Here is a 27,291-nt window from a genome sequence, read left to right on the forward strand (position 1 = left end):
ACTAGACAAATTAGCCAGAAACTGTTTATTCAGAGAAAGGATGTATGTTACAAAGAGCACAGATATGCAGGATCATGAGAAATGCATGCAAATCCTGGGAAGAATGGGAACGCTCCAGCAACCTCTGATTACTTTGCATAATTGACTCCATCTCAATGAATCTGAAATTTAGCTTTCAGTTTTTCATAATTGTACATTTATAGTAACATGCTTCAATAACTTTAAAATGAAACAAATTACTGTTAAATATCTGTACTATACATTTAAATCATTTTAAAGAACTTAAGTATCTACATCAAGATATTTATATAGATACCATTATAAAATAAATATATTAAAAGGGTATATGATTTGCATTTAATATGATTTAGTGTACATAAATTCTTAATTCCAACTTAGTAACTTTAGTGAATCACATCTGAATGTTTATTTTCTACATGATGGACCCTGCTAAAAATGTCATGATGTAACATCCTTATAGTTCTGCTGATAACCATATAATATTTGTTGCTGTTAAGGATCAATTTAAAATGACACTCTACACTGAATTAAGATACTTTTTGAAATATTATTTTACTTCAAGTCCAATTTTAGCTCCAGAGAAGGCAGTGATGTCTTAAAGGCTTGAACAATTTTTTCTTTTTCTTTTACTCCAGGAAGATCACTTAGAAACAAATACTTGAGGTTCCTGTAAAAAGAAGAAAATTTTAAAAGTTAATGTAATTTGACCTTTACTCTCATAGCATTAAAAATAAATTTGTTTTATTGGCTTTTTAAGAAAGTACACACAGTACGTGTTCATATCATCCTACACATTCAAAATGACTTTTAGAACAGTAGTCATAGAGTACTACTTTAAATGAAATTCATGCTAGGAACTAATCTAGACTTTGGAAAGTTTAGTTGTTCTGGTTATGTCAATAATTCTGCTGAGTTTTTCCAAATATGTATATTATGGCATAGAACTCCTTTGCATGTTAAATATAAAATATGACATCAGTTGTAGTTATGATTTTTTGAATCTGACACTAAAAGTAAAAACAAAGCAAAAATAAACAAGTGGAAATACATCAAGTTGAAAGGCTTCTGCACAGCAAAGAAAACCATTAACAAAATGAAAAGGCAACCTACTGAACAGGAGAAAATGTCTGCAAGTCATATATCTGATAAGGGGCTAATATCCAAAATATATAAGCTCATACAACTCAACAGCAAAAAAACCTGAACAATGCAATTTTTAAAATGGGCAAAATATCTGAATAGACATTTTTCCAAAGAGGGCATACAGATGGAGAACAGGTACATGAAAAGATACTCTACATCATTATCAGGGAAATGCAAATCAAACCACAATGAGACCGCACCCTACACTTGTTAGAATGGCTGTTATCAAAAAGACTAGAAATAAGCGTTGGCGAGGATGTAGAGGGAAGAGAATCTTTGTGCATGGTTGAGGGGAGTGTAAATTGGGGCAGTCATATGAAAAACAGCATAAAGATTCCTCAAAAAATTAAAAAAGAACTACCATGCTGCTGCTGCTGCTGCTGCTAAGTCGCTTCAGTCGTGTCCAGCTCTGTGCGACCCCATAGACGGCAGCCCACCAGGCTTCCCCGTCCCTGGGATTCTCCAGGCAAGAACACTGGAGTGGGTTGCCATTGCCTTCTCCAATGCAGGAAAGTGAAAAGTGAAAGTGAATTTGCAGAGTCTTGTCCGACTCTTAGCGACCCCATGGACTGTGGCCCACCAGGCTCCTCCATCCATGGGATTTTCCAGGCAAGAGTACTGGAGTGGGGTGCCATTGCCTTCTCCGTATGATTCAACAATTCTATGTTTCAGTATTTATCTGAAGAAAACAAAAACACTAACTCAACAAGACATCTGCACACCCATGTTCAGGGCAGCATTATTTACAATAGTCAATATACAGAAACAACCTAAAAGTCCACTGATGGGTCAGTGGATAAAGAAAATAAGGTATATGCATATATGTAGTACTGAGCCATAAAAAATAATAAAATTCTGCATTAGCAACAAACCAGATAGACCTTGAGGGTATTATGCTAAGTGAAATAAGTCAGAGAGAGAGAGACAAATACTGTATGATCGCCTATATGTGGAAGCTAAAAATAAAGAAGCAAGCTCACAGATACACAAAACAGATTGGTAGTTATTGCCAAGCCGGGGTGAGAAGCAGGAGAATGGGTGAACTGTGTTATGTTTCTGCTTTTATTTTAAATGAAATTGAATTTTAAAAATATGAATCTTAACCTAGAAAGGAAAAGAAACTGGGGAAGTTCTTAAAACAACTCAAGTTTCTGTTACGAGATGAAGCCACAAAGCCTGAACTAATGTAAGAGACAAACAATCTTGTACTTTTGGTTATAATGTTTAAGATTTCTCAAACTTCCTGTGATGCTGAGGTTATTGGCAGACCATGGGGGAAAAATACTTTAAAGGATGAGGAGGAAGTATAATAGCTGATGTTTACTGAGAGCACCAACAACTTTAATAGGCATCATGCTAGGTGCTTTATGTAATTGATTTTTTAAAAAAAGATGCTTCCTAAAAAATGCAATACAACTATAAGATATTAAAGTTGATAATTTCAACTGTTTTAAGTATTGTGGCTGAAGGTTAAATTATTTTTTTAAATTCTGTTTTTCAGAATTAAGAAAAGATACCATTTATCAACTGTTTTAAATTCTGATTATTCACCTTAACATGATTATCAAGTTTCCATTCTGACACTAACCACCTACCTGAAATGATGCAAAGCAATGATACCTTTGTCTGTGACATTCCCACATGAAATTATTTCCATTTCCAACATGCTTTTTTGTAAATTTTCAAGTTGGCTAAGTCTCTCCAAACAACCATCCTCAATATAGTGACACTTGCATAGTCTTATTTTTTCAACATACTGTAGGCCTTCTGGAGGGGAAAAAAGCACAGTTTAAGAACCTGCTTTACCATTAAGATGATCAACTGTCCTGGTTTGCCCAGGACTGTTCTGGTGTCAGGACTGAAAGTCCTAAGTCCTAGGAAACCTCTTAATCCCAGGAAAACTGGAACAATTAGTCACCCTATTAACCACACAAAGTATTCACTACATGGATTGTGCTGACAGACAGAGCCATTCTACAGTCAGATGCCCATGCACTGAGGAATAAAATGCCCACACAAGCAGAGGCTGTGTGGATATAATTATTTCTACATTAGTCAGGGTTACTCAATGACAGAAGTTTGACAAAGACAGTTTGACAAACAAGACCTTAAATATTAAGTTGATAAACCACAGCTTGGTTTGGAGAGAAAGGAGAGGAGGGTACTTGTAACCTCTATTTAACTTAAAAATAAATATCATACACAAGAAGATACAAGCTGGATTGGACTGAAAAGGGTGAGAAGGACACCCATATGACTATAAGAGTTTCAAGTGCAACCAAAGGTCATTGCAAATCACCTGCATTTCCCATAACAAATGGTGGAGGACTTACCCATGTGATCAAATCCGATGCTCATGATACAGGAATCGGTGGCGTCAATCGCCTGAATCTTGTACTTGTCCAGAGGGCCTGTCGGGAGATGGTTGTAGTCCTTCTGCCACCTCTGCTGGCCGTGGTAGCGCACCATGGCCCCGCAGCGCAGCAGCCACTCTGACGCTGCCCTGTCAGGGCCCACGTCCCTGATGCGGTCATGATCCACTCTGTGGGGACGAGGACAAAAGCAGGTAGCTTTAACTATAGTCACTAGCTTCTTAGCTATGTTCACCAACGTAAATATGGAATAGCAACTACTTTTCACTTCCCGTGATGAGGGAGATAAATCCATGAAAAGAAAATATTCAATGGTAGCTCTACTTGCTACCATTTTTGCTTTTGTTTTCAAGTGAACACTGTCAAAGCATTTTTTTTTTTTAAATCTGAGTTTATCAGGCAGACATGGGTCTTCATTGACTCGTATGCAGCATAGTAGCTTGACTCCAGGAGATACTCAGTAACTATGTATTGAACGAATGACAACACTTGGTTATAATTTTTATTAATGATAAAAGATTTAAAAGAATAATTTTGAACATTTGTTCAAATTAATGTCCTTAAGTGATCTTTATTAATTTTTACTTATGCCTTTTTCTCTAGTTAGTGGTATTAATGCTGTATTAAGCAATGAGGAGGTTAGTTTTGCCAGTTTCAAAATAAGCATGCCACCAAATAACATTTTTAAAACTTGAATTCACTTGATGGTATTCAAAAGGTTAACTACATTGCTTAAGTCACAGAATAAAATATTCTAACATTATTGAGCTTTTCTGATTATAAAAATAATAAAAGATCATTTTTAAAAGCTTGAAAGGCACTGAAAGAATGAATAAAAAGAATCACTGAAGTCCTGTAACCCAGTCAGTCACAGTTAATATTTTATAACTTATCTCTTTTTGGTCTTAATTCAATTTTTTTTTAAGAAAATTAGGATCATACTGCATACACAACACAAATAACATCTGAAATATAAGAAAACCAAATTAGCCACTGGGAACTCATCGAGCTGAAACAATCCCCATGTTTCTTCACTTTAGTATGGGTAACTTACTTGTTAAACACTGCATTCAACCAGCCCCAGAAGTATCGGGAGTCACGTGACCATGGGAGTTTCTTTAAGCCACAGAGCTGCTGGGAAATTTTTCCAAACAGCATCATTTGCTCTAGACACATAAAATAGTATTCATATTAGATCATCAGTTGGCAATCAGAATCCATACATACAGTAACTTACTTCACAACTTCAGACTCAATGTTCTTGTGATGATAAAGCTGACTCATTTACCCCTCAATAGTTATTGAGCAAGTTACTACTGTTTGTTTTCTTGGTTTCTTTTGCCGCAAAGGAGAGGCCAAATTGGATGGTCTCTATGGTTCCTCCCAGCCTTGACATTAAGTTATACTTGTTCGAGCTTCAATTGGAGTCCGCCTACAGTGGCGCCACCTGGTGTCCATTCAGGTAGTGCAGTTACAGATTTACCGAAACCAGTTCCAGTCCCACGGAGAAGGCAATGGCACCCCACTCCAGTACTCTTGCCTGCAAAATCCCATGGGTGGAGGAGCCTGGTAGGCTGCAGTCCATGGAGTCGCCAAGAGTCCGACACGACTAAGCGACTTCCCTTTCACTTTTCACTTTCATGCATTGGAGAAGGAAATGGCAACCCACTCCAGTGTTCTTGCCTGGAGAATCCCAGGGACAGTGGAGCCTGGTGGGCTGCTGTCTATGGGGTCGCACAGAGTCGGACACGACTGAAGTGACTTAGCAGCAGCAGTAGTTCCAGTCCCAATCCACATTTCCAGTATCAAAATGACAAACTAAAATCATCTAAGGGTCAATGTATCAAGGTTAAGACACTTAGATCCAGAAAAGGAGTGGAATCATGGAAATAGATCTTCCTATGACAAGAATTGATGCTTTTGAACTGTGGTGTTGGAGAAGACTCTTGAGAGTCCCTTGGACTGCAAAGAGATCCAACCACCTGGGAATGCCAGGTGTTCTTTGGAAGGAATGATGCTAAAGCTGAAACTCCAGTACTTTGGCCACCTCATGAGAAGAGTTGACTCAATGAAAAAGACTCTGATGCTGGGAGGGATTGAGGGCAGGAGGAAAGGGGATAACAGAGGGTGAGATGGCTGGATGGCATCACCGACTCGATGGACGTGAGTTTGAGTGAACTCTGGGAGATGGTGATGGACAGGGAGGCCTAGCGTGCTGCGATTCATGGGGTCACAAAGAGTCAGACATGACTGAACGACTGAACTGAAGTGAACTGAGGACAAGATTGTAAGTAGCCCCCAGAACAGTGCAAACCAAGAACTATGCCAGGGCAGCTGGGAAAGGCTAGACAAGCCACTTAACCTCTCTGACCCTTGGTTTTCTCATTTATAAAATGAGATGATTGGCACAGATGATTTCCAGCTGTAAAAATCCATAACCATGAGTTGAGAAAGTGATTTCGGAACTGGGTCTCAACGTGACTTATGGTGCCAGGTGGAGGGGGGTGAAACACAGACAAATGATACACTGTCTTTGAAGAGCTGACAACTTAATGCAGGGTAGAGTGAGCTAAAACAAGTCACCAGGTAGTTAAAATAAACGATGGAGCCTGAAAAATACCTCAAAAGAGTTAAAGACAAACACGGATTTCAACAGACAAAGATGCCAAGAAAAGGTAGGTCAGGTGACTAGCTGTGGTGGGAACGTTTAAGACTTATTGTCGTTCAGTTGGCTTAGAACATGGGGGTCATGAGGAGACAGACAATGTACACAGTCCCAACAGGAAGGGTCTCCTGTGATCAGCCAGAGAATTTGGCTTCTGCAGGTAGCTAGCAGTCACTGAGCTTTCAGCACAGAGCACTGGCATGGTCAGAACTATGCTTCAGGAAGATTACTCAGACAGCAGCAGCAAGAATGAGGGCCATTCAGAGATGAGGAAACTGAAGCCCCGATATTAAGTAACTCACTGACACCCTAAAATCCTGGAAGAAGGTGGGGGTATTAATAAATGCGTGTCTTTAAAGGGACTTGCCCAGTGTTTCTGGGCTAATTGTTTGCAATGCAGTGCTGAAACCTGAACCTAGCTTTTGCTCTAATTAGTCAATGGCTCTTTCTTCAGTCCTTGAATGGTTCTAGAACTCAAGAAAAAGAAGAGAACTAGAGAGTCCTGAGAGGGAACCACCTTAGAGCTGAGGAAATGCCCGAGGATGTTGAGGCTGTGAACAATGAGAGCTGAGGTCTGAGGACAGGACCCTGGGGTCATCTACTACCTTCTTCCCTGCTTTTCCGCCATTACTCCGCCTTCATTACTACAAACGTGTCCCCGCGCTATAAATACTTCCTCCCACATTCTCAGATCTTCCCTGCTTTTGATTAAATCTCTCACCACCCGTGCCCACTTCAGTAACTCCTTTGGCTGCCAACCATATTTACAAATTGGGTCTTTCTGAATTCATCTCAGGCTGTTCCCTCCTAGTTCCCTCCTAGAGTCCTCCCTGCCCGCCCCTAGAATCCTATGAAAATCTTTCCCAACCTCAAGACTTTATTCAAATACCACCTCCATCCATCTATTCATTCATGCAATATTTAAAGTATGCAGAGCAAAAGGAAGAGCAAAAATCACACATTCATTTCAATTATTCCTAACACCAGGCACAGCACCATCCCCTAATGCAAGTTAAATAAATACTTGGAATTAACAATCTTCAATGGCTGATGAATTTTCATGCAGAAACAAAGAAACTGTCATTAAGCAGAAAAATTAGAGAAGTATGAAAACTGAAGTCACTTGATTCATTTTGGTCAACCTTATATTTCAGCTTAAGAAAAAGACCAAATTTACTTCAGCTTATGATCTCTAGAAATACTGGATATTATATTCAAAATAATTTAAACATGAAAATTTTTATTTTTCAGTAAACCTAAAAAAATAACTGGTAGGTTTTTGCATTCTCAACTGTAATTTTGTTAAAATTGATACTGGGAATTTCAAATGAATTCAAGCAGCTATCTCTAAGAAAGCTTTCTAGAGGGAAAGAGGAGACCTCTGGTGGTGAGTTGGTGAATTTAACTTTAATAAATTAAAAGAAGGGCTTCCGGGAAGGCTCAGCAGATAAGGAATCTAACTGCAATGCAGGAGACACAGGAGACTCAGGTTTGATTCCTAGATAGGGAAAATCCCCTGGAGAAGGAAATGGCAACCCACTTTAGCATTCTTGCTTGGAAAATTCCATGGACAGAAGAATCTGGCAGGCCACAGTCCATGGGGTCGCAGTCAGACACAACTGAGTGACCAGGCACACAAATTAAAAGAAACCACTCAAATTCAAGTTAAAAAATAAACATTACTAAGCTACTGCTGTGATAACTCAGGAATTCAAATTATTTTAAAAATTCTTCTTACTATCATAACATGGCTTGGAGCCGTAAGTTTTTTTTTTAAAGATGTTTCCAAAAGTTGATAGTAAGTTTGTGACTTAGAGAAAGCCAGACCTCTAATGTGTGCCTCAAAATAGGAGATGGAGAGTTCTCCAAGTTGCATAAAAACAAGTTTCTTTTAAACAGTGCAAGTTCTCTTTTTATATATTAAACAAAATTACTTAGGTGGGCTATTCAAAATGATGGCTAACTTAAGGGTCAAAAAGACTAAACTAGCCAACCTGTTCTTGAGGGCAGTGAAAGTGTGGAGAGAAGGGTGAGGTGGTATCAGAATTGGGGAGTTTTCCCCCCAGATTATAACCCCACTTCACTGGAAATCATCCATTACTGATGCCATTTCTTATTCCTGATGTATCTAGAGTCTAGTGAAATAGAGTGACAGAGCACTTCCTTAGGAATTAGAAGCCAAAGTCACCCTAGGCCAGTATCACTTGACACTCACTGAACTAACTTCTTATGGGTTCTGACCTAGATGGAAGGTGAACATGAATTCTTAGCTTCAGGAGGATGTGGTGGCCAGAAAACAAATGTCTCTAGCCAAAGACATTACAGGGTCAATGAATGTAAGGTGAGCTCTTGATTTGAGATAATCGAGATGAAACAAATTAATGTACAGTCAAGACTAGGTGAGAAGCTAAGCAGAGAAAATTTTATAAAAGTACATGTGTATTTTGAGTTCTTTCACTTTGCTAAACTAGGAAGTACAAGCTCAAAGCTCAAAATCACAGAAGAGTAAAACAGTCACTACTATGGACTGATTCATGAAACCCTGACCACAGACCCTAGATTGTAGAATTCTATACTCAACCTAAGGAGCCTGGTGGGCTGCAGTCCATGGGGCCACTGAGGGTCGGACATGACTGAGCGACTTCACTATCACTTTTCACTTTCATGCACTGGAGAAGGAAATGGCAACCCACTCCAGCGTTCTTGCCTGGAGAATCCCAGGGACGGGGGAGCCTGGTGGGCTGCCGTCTGTGGGGTCACACAGAGTCGGACACGACTGAAGTGACTTAGCAGCAGCATACTCAACCTAGTAACAAATCAACTACAATCCTGTGCAATGGTTAAAATAAAAAACAGTGATAGTACCAAAAGCTGGCGACACTGAAGAGGAACTCGATCACTCAACATTGCTGGTGGGAATGTAAAATGGTACAGCCACTCTGGAAAGGAGTTTGGCACTTTCTTACAAAGCTAAACATGTGCTTATCAGATGACCCAGCAATTGGACTCTTGGGCATTTATCCCAGAGAAATAAAAACAGGCTCACACAAAAAGCTGTACACTAAGTTTTATAGCAGCTTTATTCGAATAGTGAAAAAAACTAGAAGTAACTCAGATATCCTCCAAAGGGTGAATGGTTTAAGCATGTTGTGGTACATTCATACCATGAAATACTTCTCGGCAATAAGACAGAATGAACTATCAATACAGGCAACAATTTGGATGGATCTCATGGGATAATGCTAAGTGAAAAAGTCAATTCCAAAAAGTTGCATACTATATAATTTTGTTTATGTAACATTATTGACATGTCAAAATTTTAGAAAGTGAGAACAGAATGGGGAAGAGGGTGCCTTGCTGGAGGGATCTTGGTGGTGATGGATCTGTGCTGTAGCTTGCCTGTGATGGATACAACATTCTACACATGGGGAGGTCCCTGGCGGTCCAGTGGTTGGGACACTCTCACTGCCAGGGGTCAGGGTTCTATCCATAGTCAGAGAACTAAGATTCCACAAGCCCCACTGCATGACCAAAAATAATAATAATAAGAATCTATACAGGTGTGATAAAATATGTACAGGACTAAACACACACACAAATGCAAAACAGCTATCTGAATAAGATCCATGGGCTGCTCCTGGTTATGTTGTTGTATCAAACTTTTACAAGATGCTACTATTTGAGAAGACTGGGTAAAGGGTACACAGGATCTCTACTGTTTCTTACAACTGCATGGAAATCTACAATTAACTCAAAATTCAAAATATTAAAAATTTTCTAATTAAAAACTAAAAAATGAATATCTTATTTTTCATTTGTGATGAACAAGCAGGCAACATTCCACATTATTTTTACAAATAAAGAAAATATGCATAACTATCCAGGTGATAAAAACCATATAAACATAATAAAAACCATCATTTTATTGAGCTCTTAAAGGGCTTCCCTGGTGGCTCAGACGGTAAAGCGTCTGCCTGCAATGCGGGAGACCTGGGTTCGATGCCTGGATCAGGAAGATCCTCTGGAGAAGGAAATGGCAACCCACTCCAGTATTCTTGCCTGGAAAATATCATGGATGGAGCCTGGTAGGCTACAGTCCATGGGGTCGCAAAGAGTCGGACACGACTGAGCGACTTCACTTTACTGTGCTTAATCTGATGAGTCTTATCTTGCTCATAGGACAAAAGTCCTATGAGAGGGACCCTACATCACTAATAGTTCACAGAGGAGGGGCTAAGGGAAAGGGGTGACTCCACTTTCCCAAGCTATGTGACTAATAACTGGAGCCAAATTCAGACAGGCAAGTGTAAGTCCTTCCAGCAATAAAGTTAGTGCCCATGGGATGATTAATGGTGTCCGACTCCTTCCCACTCCATGGACTGCAGGCCGCCAGGCTCCTCTCCACAGACTTTTCCAGGCAAAAGTACTGGAGTGGGTTGCCATTTCCTACTCCAGGGGATCTTCCGGACCCAGGGACTGAAACTGCGCCATCTGCATTGGCACTGGAGGCATATTCTTTATCACTGCTCCATCTGCTAAATCCAAATAAAGTAATACAGTTACATCGTTCTATTTTTGTTTTGCTCAGCTGTCCTGACCCTAAAAATTTAAAAAAAAAAACCAAAAACTTCCATCAAACACTGACAACAGGTGTTAGGCACAGAACTAATCTAACACAGGCCTTTCAGAGATTACACAGCCCGCTTCCCTCATTTTACAGCTAAACAGGGGTGAAGTGACATGCACAGGTGAATCACTGTTTCTAGGCCCGCAAAGCATATTTAAAACTACATGTCAGTCCAGTATTAAAAAAAAAAAGGAAACAGATCGCTAAATGATGGCAGAGACCGAGCCGTCTGTTTCATTTATTCGCTCAATATTTACAAGACCAATAATGAATGACATGTCAGGAGCCACATATATGGATGGCCAGAAAACAGCAGGCTATCAGGCGTCGCCATGACAGAGCCTCCGTCTGGAGAAGGGTAGGGCTGGACAGTGCCCTTCAGTGAGCACTTCGCTCTGTAGGAGACTCGTTGGAGACAGGTTCTCCGCAAGGAGCCGCTAGGGACGTGGGGAGGGGCTAGGAAAAGGCGAGGTTGAGAGGGCGGAGCCACGAGAGACGCGGGGAGGGGTCGAGGGGGCGGGGCCTAGCTGGAGGAAAGGAGGGCCTCTGGGCCTGCCCAAACGAGAATTTTCACCATCGTCATCCCCAGACTTTCTCCTGCGGCGCCAAGTCCGCTGGGCTGTGCAGGTCGAGGACGCGTGACTCGGCGGGCCAGATTTTCAGTTAGCCAAGCGATGGGAGAAGGGAAAGGGGAGAGGGTGACCACGACTAGTCCCGCCCCTCTCGGGGCCTAGCTCCTCTACTCACAGCGTCAAAAGGAAGGAGCAAGCTGGCGTCCCCAGCGTCTACGGCGGCGCAGGCCTGCCCTTCGCCCTCCGCCGCGCGCGTCTATTGGCCACTGGCGGCTGCGCCCACGTGGGGCGAAGGCGCTCCCTTCATTGGGCTCTGCTTGGGGGGCGGGTCTAGAGGGCGCTGGGACCCGGGCATTGCAGGTCTCAAGGGCTGGCTTCTAGAGCTTGAGGCAGGGAAAGGGGTGCAGGCGATGGTACCAGCACTGCGTTACCTGGGCAGTGTCTGCGGACGGGCCCGCGGGATTTTCCCCGGGGGCTTCTCCGCGGCGCACACACCCGCGTCGGGGAAATCCCGGCTGTTGTGCCAGGGTGGCCGCAGAGCCAGCACCAGGTGAGTACCCGCTGGCCCGCCCCCCGCGGTCTGCGCTGCCTCTCTTGGAGGTGCCTAGTGCTGGACCTCTGCCTCTGCTCTTCTTCGCTGTCCTCGGCGAGAGAGAAGGTCGGGATCCTGTGAAGCCCGGGCTCCAGCCTCAGATCCCAGGAGCTACCTGCCTGGATCCCTCGTAGGCTTGTGGGCGAGAGAAGAATAAGAAAGGCAGTGTCGAGTAGAGGTCAAGAACAGTCCTGGCTTTGAATACGACTCCACCGCTTCCCATTCAACCCTGGGCGGGTTACTTAAGCTCCTTTAAGGCTCAGTTGTGAATTGGAACCTAGTCTCTCGCGCAAGTGGTCGTTTTGAGGATTACAAGGACCTCACACACTGTAAGCAATCAAATGTGCTGTTTGTTCGCTGGCCTTCCTGATGTTACTTGAACATCTGAAACCGGTCTTAAGTCAGTCAGTTCCTGGCACACACACGGCTGCATAGAGTTGCCGTATGAGAAGCAGCTCAGCTGCTAATCAAACCCTGCAGAATTCAGCGTCCTGTGATTTGAAATGTGGAGATCACGTATGAAATTACCGTTTTTTACCTGCTCTCTGTATGGGGAGCGGTTTATGCGAAGGTTTCAAAGCTGAAAAGCTCTTGGCTCTTTTTCGGGAACTAGCATGTGGGCAACATGAGTGTGAGGAGCTTGGCGGAACAGAGGATGGTGTGGAAAGACACCGGAGAAGGGTTACATCACAGCAGAGGTTTTGCTTTAACTGCACGTGGAATTTTATTCTAAGGGCGCTGGGAGACTTTTAAAGACGTGATTAAATGTTGATGTTTCAAAAGTTGATTCTGGCTGCTGTGTATTAGTGGATTGGAGGGGAATTAGTGTGGAATAGGATTTGTGATTCATCGTGGGGTATGTAGACTGTTCTTTTGGGAACCTTTTCTTAAGGGAAGAAAAGTAAGGTTAGTGAAGGTTTTGTTTATACTTTTTTATTTTGAAATGATTAAAGATCCATAGGAAGTCCCCCTCCCAAAAAAACCCCCACAAAAACCCAGACCAGATAGCTCTCATGTACCCTTCTTCACCCAATTTGCTCCAATGTCTTACCTAACTGTAATAACAGTGTCAAAACCAGGAAAATGATATTAGCACAATCCATAGACCTTGTTCAGATTTTCATCAGTTTTACATGCACTCGTTTTTTAAAATTGCTTCACTACTTACAGACTTTATTCTATATAACAGTTAGTATCTTAAAAGATTATTTTGAAAATTGAAATTAATTAGGTAGATAGATTTGGGGGAGAATTGCTTCTTTATAATTTTGAGTTTTCCCATCCATGAACTTGGCATATCTTTTCATTTATGCATACTCATTTGTTATTTAGGAGCTTCCCAGGTGGCTCAGTAAAAGAATCTACTTGTCAGTGCAGGAGTGGGAGGAGACACAGGTATGATCCCTGGGTCCAGAATATCCCCTGGAGGAGGAAATGGCAACCCAGTCCAGTATTCTTGCCAGGATAATCCCATGGACAGAGGAGTATACTCCGTGGGGTTGCAAAGAGTTGGACATGACTGAGCATGCACACATGCATGCCTTTGTTATTTAATAAAGTTTAAATTTTTCTCTGTGAAGTTCTTTTTCTCTTTAGTTAATTCTTAGATTCCCTTATTGCTTTGTTGCTATGATAAATAGTATCTTATTTTATATTCTTTCAGCTAGATTTTACTTGTATAGAATATGCTTTTTTTTTTTTTTTAATGCTTTTTTGTATTTCTTATCCAGTTTTGGGGATTTCCCTGGTGGCTCAGATGGTAAAGCCTCTGCCTGCAATGCAGGAGACCTGGCTTCAGTCCCTCGGTTGGGAAGATCCCGTGGAGAAGGAAATGGCAACCCTCTCCAATATTCTTGCCTGGGAAATTCCATGGACAGAGGAGCCTGGCAGGCTACAGTCCATGGTGTCACTAAGAGCCGGACGTGATTTGGAAACTAACACTTTATCACTTTAGGGCCTTCCCAGGTGGCTCAGTGGTAAAGAATCTGCCTGCCAAGTAAGAGACACGAGTTCAATCTCTGAATAGGAAAGATGCCTTGGAGAAGGAAATGGCAACCCACTCCAGCATCCTTGCCTGGGAAATCCCATGGACAGAGGATCCAGTCCATGGGGTCACAAAAGAGACAGACATGACTTAGCGACTAAACAACACCAACATCCAGTTTTGGAACCTGAGTCATAGGTACTTCATAAAATGAGTTAGGAAGTCTTCAGCTTTTTAAATTTTTCTGGAACATCTTCGATGATAGAGATTATCCATTCCTTAAAATTTTGGTAAAATTTACACACGTGTGTGTATGTGTGTTTAGGTGGAAAGCCTCTGATGACTAATTTATAGCAATTGATTCAAAACTTCTATTTCTTCTTGTCTCAGTAATTTTGCTTGAGTCCCTCACCCCATTTCATCTATGTTATCAAATTTATTAGCACATAGATCTTCATGATGTTCTTTGATTATGTTTAAGATCATTGTCATGTCTTTACATGTTTTTCCTTATTCTGTTATATATATTTGAGTCATTTCACTTTTCTCCTCATTACTATTGCCAGAGATTTGTCTACTTTATAAATCTTTTCAAATAAAGGATTTTTCTTTGTTATATTTTGTTATATATATGTTTGTTTTATATATTATGTATCTTTATATATTTGTTTTCCTTATTGTATTTAACTTCTTGAGTTGATAACTCATTAAATTTTGGTACAGTAGTATTTTTAGGAGTGTCTCTTGCATGTTAAAGTTCCTGTAACCTTTTTTATCTAAGAATATCTTTATTGAATCCTCATATTTAAATGATACAGTTTAACTCTAGGTTAGAAATCCTTTTTTTCTTCTTGAAACTACTACTTCATTGACTTCTTGTTTTGTTGTTGTTGTTATTGTTTTTGTTTTGTTTACTGTTTTTTTTTTTTGCTTCTTTTGTTTGCTTTTTGTCTTTTGCCTACAACGTGCAGCATGTGGGACTTTATTTCCCAGACCTGGGGTGGAAGCCTCACCTTCTGTTGGCAGTGCAGTCTTAACTACTGGACCACCAAGGAAGTAGCTCTAGTGACTTATGGATTTCATTGTTACAATTTAGAAATCTGATGTCAAGTGAATTCATATTAAAAAAATTTTTTTTCTTATATTGGAGCATAGTTGATTAACAATGTTGTGTTAGTTTCAGGTATACAGCAAAGTGATGCAGTTATATACATACATGTATCTGTTCTTTTTCTAATTCTTTTTCCGTTATCTTATTACAGAATATTGAGCAGAGTTTCCTGTAGGTCCTTGCTGGTTATCTATTTTAAATATTGCAGTGTGTACCTGCCAATCCCAAACTCCCAATCTATCCCTCCCCCCACCCATCTTACCCCCCTTGGTACCATTAGTTCATTCTCTAAGTCTGTCTTTCTGTTTTGTAATAAGTTCATTTGTACCATTTTTTTAGATTGCCCAATTAAGCAATGTATGATATTTGTCTTTATCTGACTTATTTCTCTTAGTATGATCATCTTCAGGTTCATCCATGTTGCTGCAAATGGCATTATTTCTTCTTTTTAATAACTGAGTAATATTCCATTGTATATATGCACCGCATCTTTGTCCATTCATTTGTTGATGGGCATTTCCGTTGCTTCATGACTTGCTATTGTAAACAGCTCTGCAGTGAACACTGGGGTGCGTGTATTCTTTTGAACAATGTTTTTCCCCAGATATATGCCAAAGAGTGCAGTTGCTAAGACATGTAGTAAGCACATGTTTAGTTTTTTAAGAAAAGGCCATACTATTTCCAGAGTGTCTGTACTATTTTACATTCCTACCAGTAATGTGTGAGTTGTTCCAGTTCTTCTCATCTTCATCAGCATTTGGTGTTATCACTTTAAAAAAAAAAGTCATTCTGATAGGGGTGTAGTGATATGTCATTGTAGTTTTAGTTTGCATTTCCTTAATGACTAAAGGTATATTTTCATGTACTTATTTGCCATGTTTATATCTATCTTCTTCGATGAAATGTTTGTTCATATCATTTGCCCATTCTCTAAATTACTTGTTTATTTCAAGAATTGAGTCCTTTGTCATATATATGGTTTGCAAGTGTTTTCTCCCAATTTGTTCATCTTCTTATCCCCTTAACAGAGTCTTTTGCAGAGCAAAAACTTTTAATTTTGATGAAGTCCAGTTTTTCAGTTTTTTCTTTTATGGGTCATGCTTTTGATGTGAACTCTTCAAGTAGCCCTAGATACCAAAGATTTTCTCCTGTGTTTTCTTCTTAAAGTTTAATTGTGGGTATTTGCAGATATTTAAAAACTGAATTTTTTGGTTAGAATAATAGCATTGTGTGTGTGTTTTAAAGAACTCTTTTATAAATAACGTATTGGATATTTACAGATGATGTTTAGAATTTAGACTGAAATAATATAATGCAAGAGGGAGTGAAAAAAAAAGTGGGCTGAAAAAGTGAAAGTGGCCATGTTCCTATAAAACCTAGATTTGTTGACCGTGAGATCAATGCTAATGGTAATTTTTTAAGCTTCGCACTGTGGAGTTAGACTATACATACCCTTTCTAATTTTTTAAATAATTGTGTAATCAGAGTTATCGTGACTAAAATTGGTTCTGAGCCCATTCCTGGATGACTTATTTCCTTAAGGTTTGATTTTCTCACTGTTTACTTCTAAGCAGAATAAAATAATTATGACTTTTTGCATACTAAGGTGTTAAAGACTTAATGGTAACTTGTCCTCAAAAATACTGCCCTTGAGGGACTTCCTGGTGGTGCAGTGGTTAAGACTCCATGCTTCCAATGCAGGGTATGTGGGTTAGGTCCCTAGTTGGGGAACTAAGATCCCACATGCTGTGCAATGTGGCCAGTCCCCCCACCTGCAAAAACCCAGAAACAAACAAAAAAGCACAAAAGAATACTGCACTTGAATTTTTGACAGTTAGTAGGGGAGAGTGTGATACTTAACCGAGTAACTGCTGATGGAGCCAGCTTATGCAGAGTGTAATGGAGACTTAGAGCAGCTTGGGCAACTAGCCATTCTGCCTGCTGGCTGTAGCTGATTAACTTTTAAAGCCAAATATCACAAAGCCCAGTAAACATTTGATTTTAATGATTACAATTAATAGTTTAATTGTTTATTGGTGATGAAAATGCGAAGTTTGATAAAATCTATTGTAAACATGTGTTACTTTAAAGATGGCTTTCTTTTAAAGCTCATTTGATATAGTCATTATTGGTGGCGGAATTGTGGGGCTTGCCTCTGCCAGAGCACTCATCCTGCGACATCCAGCTCTTTCCATTGGTGTTCTGGAGAAGGAGAAAAATTTAGGTATGTATGTTATGTTGCTTAACCCTAACACCTTTGAGCAAACTCTGGGAGATGGTGAAGGACAGGGAAGCCTGATGTACTGCAGTCCATGGGGCTGCCAAGAGTAGGACATGACTGAGCAACTGAACAACAATAAACCTGAACACCTGCTCATGTTGTCAGTTCTGCATCTTTCAATCTAAATGTCAATGCTAGTGTCCCAGTCTGGATTCTTCAAAAAGCAGAGCCTGGGACTAGAACATGGGTACTGGATATTGGATACGGGCTTTCCTTGTGACTCAGCTGGTAAAGAATCTGCCTGCAATGCGGGAGACCTGGGTTCAATCCCTGGGTTGGGAAGATCCCCTGGAGAAGGGAAAGGATACCCACTCCAGTATTCTGGCCTGGAGAATTCCAGGGACTGTGTTAATCCATGGGGTTGCAGAGTCAGACGTGACTGAGTGACTTAAAAAAAAAAAAAAAAGGTAATTTGTGAGGTTATCCAAGGAAGCAGGAGTCAGTGGGTGGGGAGAGTAAACAGGGAAGGAGGGAAAATCTTGGGAAGGTGTGTTATCCAGGTTGAAGCTGTGAGCTTGATTCCACCGAGACCTCTGAGGAACTGCCTAATATCTCCCAGGATTGTGCTCATGTGCCCTTCAACTTCTGTCCCTTTGTTTGAGGATTGTCCCTAGGGATGTTAAGTCCCTCTCCCCCAAAATTAGAGAACACCCTGGGGCAAAAGGCAGAGAGCCATATTGGGCCCTTGAAGTGGGTTGCTGGTGGTGAGGGGTGGGTTTGTACCCCAAAGTCATAGCTGAAGTCAGAGATGGGCTGGAGGGACCTGACACACATACTGTGGTTGGCTGCTGGGGAAGCTACCAGTGCTCCAGCTGGAGGAACAAACCCAGGCAGAGTTTTAAATAGTGGTCTCTAATAGCTTCAACTCTAACTGTATTCCCCTACTTCTTGGGTTGTGAATGAATCTTGTGTGTACTTTCTGTTAAAGGTATTTCTCTTGTTCCATAGCTGTTCATCAGACCGGACACAATAGTGGTGTCATACATAGTGGGATTTATTATAAACCCGAATCTCTGAAAGCTAAATTATGTGTGCAAGGTGCAGCCCTCATCTACGAGTACTGTAACCAAAAGGGAATTTCCTACAAGCAATGTGGCAAGGTATGGCATTTTACTAGGCCCTTGACATATTTATAAATAGTGTTTTCTTAGTAATCTTAAATGTTGATTTAAAAAATACCTGGCTTTTCTTTCTTTGTATCCATGTAATTTGCAAAATCTAGATGTTTCATATAAATGGGATCATGCAAAATGTTGTCTTTTGTGATTGGCTTCTTTCACTGAGTATAGTGTTTTCAGAGTTCATTCATCTTGCAGCATGAATCAGTACCTCATTCCTCTTTGTATTCCATTGGATCGATATACCACATTTTGTTAATCCATTTATCAGTTGATAGACATTTGGGTTGTTTCCACTTTTGGGCTACTGTGAATAATGCTGCTATGGACATTCATGTACAAGTTTTTGTGTGGACCTAGGTTTTCCTTTCTGTCAGGTATATACCTAGGAGTAGAGTTGCTGGGTCATACAGAAACTATATGTTTAACATTTTGAAGAAGTGCCAAACTGTTCTCCAAAGTGCTGTACTATTTTATATCCCCGTCAGCAATTAATGAGGATTCCAGTGTGTTTATATCCTCATGCACACCAGTTATTGTCTGCTTTATTTTAGCCATCGTGGAGGATGTGAAGTGCTATATCACTGTGGGTTTTTTTATAATTAAGCTTAGTAATTAATAATGTTAAGCATCTTTCATGTACTTACTGGCCATTCATTTATCTTCTTTGGAGAGATACCTATTCAGATCTTGTGCCCATTTTAAAATTGAGTTATTTGTCTTTTTATTGTTGAGTTGTGTTATTTATATATTCTGAATATAGCCCCTTATCAGTTATATGTTATTTACTAAAATACTACTAAAATATTAAAATATTTTTATTTTAAAAATAAAATAATAGTAATGATGATATTTAAAATATTGCTAAATATTTTCTCCCATTCTGTAGATTTTCTTTTTACTTTCTTGATGGTATCCTTTGAAGCAGAGACACTTGATTTTGATGAAGTGTAGTTTATCTTTTTTTTTCTTTTGTTGCTTGTACCTTTAGTGTCATATCTAAGAAATATGCCAAACCTTAGATCATGAAAATTTGCTCCTGATTTTCTTCTAATATCAAAGCCTTAATTCTGATGTTTAGATCTTTAGTCCCTTTTCCTCCCGAGATGAGTTGATTTAATTCTGAGTGGTACAGAATTGGAGCTAGAACAAAGACTGAAGAACAGACTTTGGCAGGATTCTAGGCTGGGTTTACTCTGACCTCACAGCTACGGTAGAAATGGCTAAATGAGAAGAACTAAAGAGAATATGAGCCGCTGTATGATTTCATTTTTTTAAACCTTAACAAAAGTTTGTTTTTAAATGTGTAACAGGCTTCAAGACAGTACTTCATTCTAACTATAGGTGGCAATAGACATGGCAGGGAATCGGGAATGGAATTAAGGATTACCATTGCCTCCAGCACAAAGAACAGCTTCTTTTTTTTTTTTTTTTTTAATATGTATTTTTATTTTTTGACTGCACCAAGCCTTAGTTGCAGCATGTGAGATCTAGTTCCCCCACCAGGGATCAAACCCAGGCCCCCTGCATTGGGAGAGCAGAGTATTAGCCACTAGACCACCAGGGAAGTCCCGAAAAGTGGTGTTTTGTTTTTTTTCCTTGGCTGCACTGGGTCTTCCTCAGCTCACAGGCTTAGTTGCCCTGTAGCATGTGGGATCTTAGTTCTCCTTCCCTGACCAGGGATCAAACCCACATCCCGTGCACTGGAAGGGGGATTCTTAACCACTGGACCACCAGAGAAGTCCCCCAGCTTACTTTTTGACAGATTTCTTAATTCCTACTTTCTCCGGGAGGGCCTTCCCTGCAGCCTTTGCTTTTAGCTTCTCAAGCTTCTTTTGCTTCTCTCTTGCTTTTTGACCACGCTGTGTCTTGTGGCAGTGCTCTGGCTTTCGTGGTGGGGTGGACACTTCTGTAGCTGCCGTACATGGACTTAGTTGCCCTGTGGCATGCAGGATCCTGGTTCCCCCACCAGGAATCGAACCCTGTCCCCTGCTTTGCCAGGCAGATTCTTAACCACTGGACCACCAGGGAACTCCCCTTCTGCTGCTTTTTTTGTTTCTGCTTGAATGCCCCATCAGCTTCATCCAGCTCCTTGGTCTGCTTCAGGTGCTTCTTACCGCCTTTGCAGCTGGCCTACCGCCCCTTCCCAGACCCTGCCACCGACCCTGCCACCAGAAGTAAAGCTCCCACCCCACCCCCTACACGTGTTCTACCAGTGTAGGTTCATTTTTTAATTAATTGTGGTATATGATGTAGGGAGGGGGTCCAACTTCATTCTTTGGCATGTGGATATCCAGTTGCCATTTGTTGAAAAAAGTGTTCTTTCTACAATACATTGTTTTGGCACCTGCATCAAAAATCAGTTGAGCATAAATGTAAGAAGGTGTATTTAGGATTCTCAATTCTATTCCACTGATGCGTGTGTGTCCTTATGCCAGTACTGTTTGTCAGTATCTCCAAAAGGGCAGCTGATATTTTTGATACAGATTATACTCAATCTATAGGTCAATTTGGGGAGTGCTGCCATCTTAGCAATATTAAATATTGCAAGACATGAAATTGGGATGTCTTCCCATTTATGTTAATTTTCTTTAATTTCTTTCAAAAATATTTTTTATTTTTCATTGTACAGTTATTGCATTTCTTCTGTTAATGTTATTCCTTGATATTTTATTCTTTCTGATGCTTTTGTGAGGAAAATTATTTTCTTAATTTCAGTTGCATTTATTCACTGCTAATGTATAGAATAGGATTGATTTTTACATATTGATCTTTATCCTTCAACTTTGTTGAACTCATTTCTTAGTCTAATAGTTTGTGTGTGTGTGTGTGGTGTGTGTATTCCTTAGGACTTTCAACATGCAGGATCATGCCATCTACAAATAAGATAGTTTTACTTTTTTCAACTGGGTACTTTTTTTCTTGCCTAATTTACCTGGGTTCAGTTCAGTTCAGTTCAGTCACTCAGTTGTGTCCAACTCTTTGCGACCCCATGGACTGCAGCACACCAGGCTTCCCTGTCCATCACCAACTCCCAAAGCTTACTCAAACTCATGTCCATTGAGTCGGTGATGCCATCCAACCATCTCATCCTCTGTTGTCTCATTCTCTTCCAGCCTTCAATCTTTCCCAGCATCAGGGTCTTTCCCAGTGAGTCAGTTCTTCACATCAGGTGGCCAAAGTATTGGAGTTTCAGCTTCAGCATCAGTCCTTGCAATGAATATTTAAGACTGATTTCCTTTAGGATGGACTGGTTGGATCTCCTTGCAGACCAAGAGACTCTCAAGGGATTTTTCCAACATCACATTTCAAAAGCATCAATTCTTTGGCTCTCAGCTTTCTTTATAGTCCAACTTTAACATCCATACATGACTACTGGAAAAACTATAGCCTTGACTGGATGGACCTTTGTTGACAGAGTAATGTCTCTGCTTTTTAATATGCTGTTTAGGTTGGTCATAGCTTTTCTTCCAAGGAGCAAGCATCTTTTAATTTCATGGCTGTAGTCACCATCTGCAGTGATTTTGGAGCCCCCTAAAATAAAGTCTGTCACTGTTTCCACTGTTTCTCCATCTATTTCCCATGAAGTGATGGGACCAGATGCCATGATCTTAGTTTTTGGAATGTTGACTTTTAAGCCAACTTTTTCACTCTCCTCTTTCACTTTCATCAAGAGGCTCTTTAGTTCCTCTTCACTTTCTGCCATAAGGGTGGTGTCATCTGTATATCCGAGGTTATTGATATTTCTTCCAGCAATCTTGATTCCAGCTTGTTCTTCATCCAGTCTGGCATTTCACATGATGTACTCTGCATATAAGTTAAATAAGCAGAGTGACAATATACAGCCTTGACGTACTCTTCCTGATTTGGAACCAGTCTGTTGTTCCATGTCCAGTTCTAACTGTTGCTTCTTGATCTGTGTATAGATTTCTTAGGAGGCAGGTCAGTGGTCTTCTATTCCTATCTCTTTAAGAATTTTTCACAGTTTGTTGTGATCCACACAGTCAAAGGCTTTGGGGTAGTCAATAAAGCAGAAGTAAATGTTTTTCTGGAAGTCTCTTGCTTTTTCAATGATCCAACGGATGTTTGCAATTTGATCTCTGGTTCCTCTGCATTTTCCATCTTGAACATCTGGAAGTTCACGGTTCAAGTACTGTTGAAGCCTGGCTTGGAGAATTTTGAGCATTACTTTACTATCGTGTGAGATAGTGCAGTTGTGTGGTAGTTTGAACATTCTTTGGCACTGCCTTTCTCTGAGATTGGAATGAAAATTGACCTTTTCCAGTCCTGTGGCCACTGCTAAATTATCCACATTTGCTGGCATATTGAGTGCAGCACTTTCACAGCATTGTCTTTTAGAATTTGGAATAACTCAACTGGAATTCCATCACCTCCACTAGCTTTGTTCGTAGTGATGCTTCCTAAGGCCCACTTGACTTCGTATTCCAGGATGTCTGGCTCTAGGTGAGTGATCACACCATCGTGGTTATCAAGGTCATGAAGATCTTTTTTGTATAGTTCTTCTGTGTATTCTTGCCACTTCTTAATATCTTTTGCTTCTGTTAGGTCCATACCATTTCTGTCCTTTATTGTGCCCATCTTTGCATGAAATGTTCCCTTGGTATCTCTTATTTTCTTGACGAGATCTCTAGTCCTTCCCATTCTATTGTTTTCCTCTATTTCTTTGCGTTGATTGCTGAAGAAGGCTTTTTTATCTCTCCTTGCTGTTCTTTGGAACTCTGCATTCAAATGGGTATATCTTTCCTTTTCTCCTTTGCCTTTAACTTCTCTTCTTCTCTAAGCTATTAGTAAGGCCTCCTCAGACAATCATTTTGTCTTTTTGCATTTCTTTTTCTTGGGGATTGTCTTGATCACTGCCTCCTATACAGTGTCATGAACCTCCGTCCATACTTCTTCAGGCACTCTGTCTAGCAGATCTAATTCCTTGAATCTATTTGTCACTTCCACTGTATAATTGTAAGGGATTTGATTTAGGTCATACCTGAATGGTCTAGTGATTTTCCCTATTTTTTTTTAATTTAAGTCTGAATTTGGCAATAAGGAGTATTGATAAGATCAATAAGATCTGAGCCACAGTCAGCTCCCAGTCTTGTTTTTGCTGACTGTATAAAGCTTTTCCATCTTTGGATGCAAAGAATATAATCAAGCTGATTTTGGTATTGACCATCCGGTGATGTCCATGTGTAGAATCTTCTCTTGTGTTGTTGCTTCAGGGTGTTTGCTATGACCAGTGCATTCTCTTGACAAAAGTCTGTTAGCCTTTGCCCTGCTTCATTTTGTACTCCAAGGCCAAATTTGCCTGTTACTCCAGGTATCTCTTGACTTCCTACTTTTGCATTCTAGTCCCCTGTAATGAAAAGGACATCTTTTTTGGGTGTTAGTTTTAGAAGGTCTTGTAGGTCTGCATAAAACCGTTCAACTTCAGCTTCTTCAGCATTACTGGTCAGGGCATAGACTTGGATTGCTGTGATATTGAATGGTTTGCCTTGGAAATGAACAGAGATCATTCTTTTGTTCTTGAGATTGCATCCAAGTACTACCTTTCACACTCTTTTGTTTACTATTATGGCTACTCCATTTCTTCTGAGGGATTCAGTAGTAGATATAATGGTCATCTGAGTTAAATTCACCCATTCCAGTCCATTATAGTTAACTGATTCCTAAAATGTTGATGTTCACTCTTGCCATCTCATGTTTGACCACTTCCAATTTGCCTTGATTCATGGACCTAACATTCCAGGTTCCTATGCAATATTGCTCTTTACAACATCGGACTTTACTTCCATCACCAGTCATCCACAACTGGGTGTTGTTTTTGCTTTGGCTCCATCTCTTCATTCTTTCTGGAGTTACTTCTCCACTGATCTCCAATAGCATATTGGGTACCTACCGACCTGGGGAGTTCATCTTTCAGTGTCCTATCTTTTTGGCTTTTCATACTGTTCATGGGGTTTTCAAGGCAAGAATACTGGTTTACGAGTCCTTTCTCCAGTGGACCGTGTTTTGTCAGAACTCTCCACCATTATCTGTCTGTCTGGGTGGGCCTACACGGCATGGCTCATAGTTTCATTGAGTTAGACAAGTTTGTGGTCCAGGTGATCAAGACTGGGGAAACAGACTCTTGGAGGGCACAAACAAAACCTTGTGTGCATCAGGACCAGTCCATCTTGGGTGGCCCTACACAGTACCCTCTTCATTCTTTCTGGAGTTATTTCTCCACTGGTCTCCAGTAGCACATTGGGCAATATGCTACTATGGTACAATACAACAATAGAGTGTTGAATTGTTCAGTTGCTAAGTCATGTCTGATTCTTTGTGACCCCACAGACAGCAGTACATCAGTCTTTCCTGTCCTTCACTATCTCTCAGAGTTTGCACAGTTTCATGCCCACTGAGTCAGTGATGCTATCCAACTATCTCATCCTCTGTTGCCCACTTCTCCTCCTACCTTGCATCTTTCCCAGCATCAGGGTCTTTTCCAATGTGTTGACTCTTTGTATCAGGTGGCCAAAGTATTGCAGTTTCAGCATCAGTCCTTCCAATGAATATTCAGGGTTGATTTCCTTTAGGACTGACTAGTTTGATCTCCTTGTAGTCCAGGGGACTCTCAAGAGTCTTCTCCAGCACCACAATTTAAAAGCATCAATTCTTTGGTGCTCAGCCTTCTTTATGGCCCACCTCCCACATCCATACATATCTACTGGAAAAACCACAGCCTTGGCTACATGGACCTTTGTCGGCAAAGTAATGTCTCTGCTTTTTAATACGTTGTCTACATTTGTCATAGTTTTCCTTCCAAGGAGCAAGTGTCTTTTAATTTCATGACTTCAGTCACCATCTGCAGTGATTTTGGAGCCCAAGAAAGTAAAATCTGTCAATGTTTCCACTGTTTCTGTTTCTATTTGCTATGAAGTGATGGGACTGGATGCCCTGATCTTAGTTTTTTAAATGTTGAGTTTTAAGCCCTCTTTTCCAATCTCCTCTATGACCTTCATCAAGAGGCTCTTTCTTTCCTCTTCAGTTTCTGCCATTTATCTTCTGTATATCTGAGGTTCTGAGGTTGTAGATATTTCTCTTGGCAATCTTTTTTTTTAGTCTTGGCAATCTTGATTCCAACTTGTGATTCACCCAATCTGGCATTTTGCATAATGTACTCTGCATAGAAGTTAAATAAACAGAGTGACAGTATACAGCCTTGACTTACTCTTTTCCCAACTTGTAACTAGTCTGTAGCTCCATGTCTGGTTCTAACTGTTTCTTCTTGACCTGCATACAGGTTTCTTAGGAGGCAGGAAAGGTGGTCTGGTTTTCCCATCTCTTTCAGAATTTTCCACAGTTTATTGTGATCCCAACAGTCAAAGGCTTTAGTGTAGTGAGTGAAGCAGATGTTTTTCTGGAATTCCTTTGCTTTCTCTGTGACCCAATGAATGCTGGCAGTTTGGTGTCTGGTTCCTTTGCCTTTTCTAAATCCAGCTTGTACATCTGGAAGTTCACGGTTCATGTACTGCTAAAGGTGGTGCTAGTGGTAAACAACCTACCTGCAAATGCAAGAGACCCAGGAGATGTGGGTTTGATCTCTGGGTCGGGAAGATCCCCTCAAGGAGGGCATGGAAATCCACTGCAGTATTTTTTCCTGGAGAATCCTATGGACAGAGGAGCCTGGCAGTCTAAAGTCCATGGGGTCACAGAGTCAGACATGACGGAAGTGACTTCACATGCATGCAAAGCCTAGCTTTACCTGCGTAGAATCTCTAATGTAGTGTTGAATAGAAGTAGTCAAAGGAGATATCCTTGTGTTCCTGATTTTAGAGAGAAAGCATTCAGTCTTTCACTATTAAGTATAACAACAGCTATGGGTTTTTTTTAAGATGTCCTTTACCAGACCGAGGAAATTCCTTTCTACCTGTATTGTGTTGAGTGTTTTTAATCATGAAATGGAGAAGGGAATGGCAGTCCACTGCAGTGTTCTTGCCTGGAGAATCCCATGGATGGAGGGGCCTGGTGGACTGCAGTCCATGGGGTCGCACAGAGTCTGACACAAGTGAAGCGACTTAGCACAGCACAATCATGAAAATGTGTTGGATTTTCTCAAATGCCTTTCCCACTTTTGTTGAGGCAGTCATGTGGGTTTTGTCCTTTATTCTATTAATATGAATTTATTACATTCATTGACTTTTGGATGTTTAGTAGGTCTTGCATTCATGCAATGAATCTCACTTGATCTTGATATATAATTATTTTTATATGTTGCCATATTCAGTTTACTAGTATTTTGTTCAGAATTTTTGTATCAATATTCATAAGGGATGTTGATATGCAGTTTTTGTTATCTTTTGATGTCTTTGTCTTGTTTGACTGTTAACTGATCTTGTTGAATTAGGTAGTGTTCCTGTTTCTGTGTTTTGGGAGATTTTCTGAAGAATTGGTACTAATTCTTCTTTAAATACTTGGTAGCATTCATGAGGTCTGAGCTGTTAAAAGTTATTAATTCTGTTTCTTTAGTTGTTATAGGTCTATTCACATATTCTTTTTCTTCTTGAGTCAGTTTCAAAACTTTGTGTCTTTCTATGAGTTTTCCCACTTCATATAAATTATCTAATTTGTTGGCTTATAATTGTTCACAGTATTTCCTTATAACTCCTCTCCATGTAATTTTTAAGAATAGAAATTCATTGTTGCCCTTAAAAATGCTATGAAGAATTTTTTAATGATGTGGGAAAATGGTCTTGACATACTATAAAGCAAAAAAAAAGCAAAATGTAGAAGTATATTTACAGTTTTTAT

The 27,291-nt window shown here is 40.3% G+C and overlaps 2 protein-coding genes across 3 annotated transcripts in view; one reads left to right on the plus strand and one right to left on the minus strand.

Moving 5' to 3' along the window:
* Positions 1–10: 10 nt before the first annotated feature.
* On the minus strand, positions 11–11,648 carry DMAC2L (distal membrane arm assembly component 2 like). Its single transcript, XM_005894277.2, has 5 exons — positions 11,576–11,648; positions 4,591–4,702; positions 3,498–3,706; positions 2,760–2,931; positions 11–688 (listed from the first exon to the last, which is right to left on the minus strand). The coding sequence occupies exons 2-5, from the start codon at positions 4,695–4,697 to the stop codon at positions 574–576; spliced, it is 603 nt and encodes a 200-aa protein (XP_005894339.1). The 5' UTR covers positions 4,698–4,702; positions 11,576–11,648; the 3' UTR covers positions 11–573.
* A 56-nt stretch (positions 11,649–11,704) lies between these two features.
* L2HGDH (L-2-hydroxyglutarate dehydrogenase) overlaps positions 11,705–27,291 on the plus strand; it is a 53,436-nt gene continuing 37,849 nt past the window's right edge. Inside the window, exons 1-3 of one of the 2 annotated variants that reach the window (XM_070378104.1) lie at positions 11,705–11,950; positions 17,196–17,311; positions 18,317–18,468. In XM_070378104.1, the coding sequence (XP_070234205.1) occupies positions 11,811–11,950; positions 17,196–17,311; positions 18,317–18,468 (408 nt within the window). In that variant the 5' untranslated portion in view covers positions 11,705–11,810. The remainder of the gene's footprint in view (positions 11,951–17,195; positions 17,312–18,316; positions 18,469–27,291) is intronic. The other variant, XM_005894278.2, reaches the window with a different exon arrangement.

Source organism: Bos mutus, chromosome 10, assembly GCF_027580195.1.
Source record: "Bos mutus isolate GX-2022 chromosome 10, NWIPB_WYAK_1.1, whole genome shotgun sequence".
NCBI classification, from domain to species: domain Eukaryota; kingdom Metazoa; phylum Chordata; class Mammalia; order Artiodactyla; family Bovidae; genus Bos; species Bos mutus.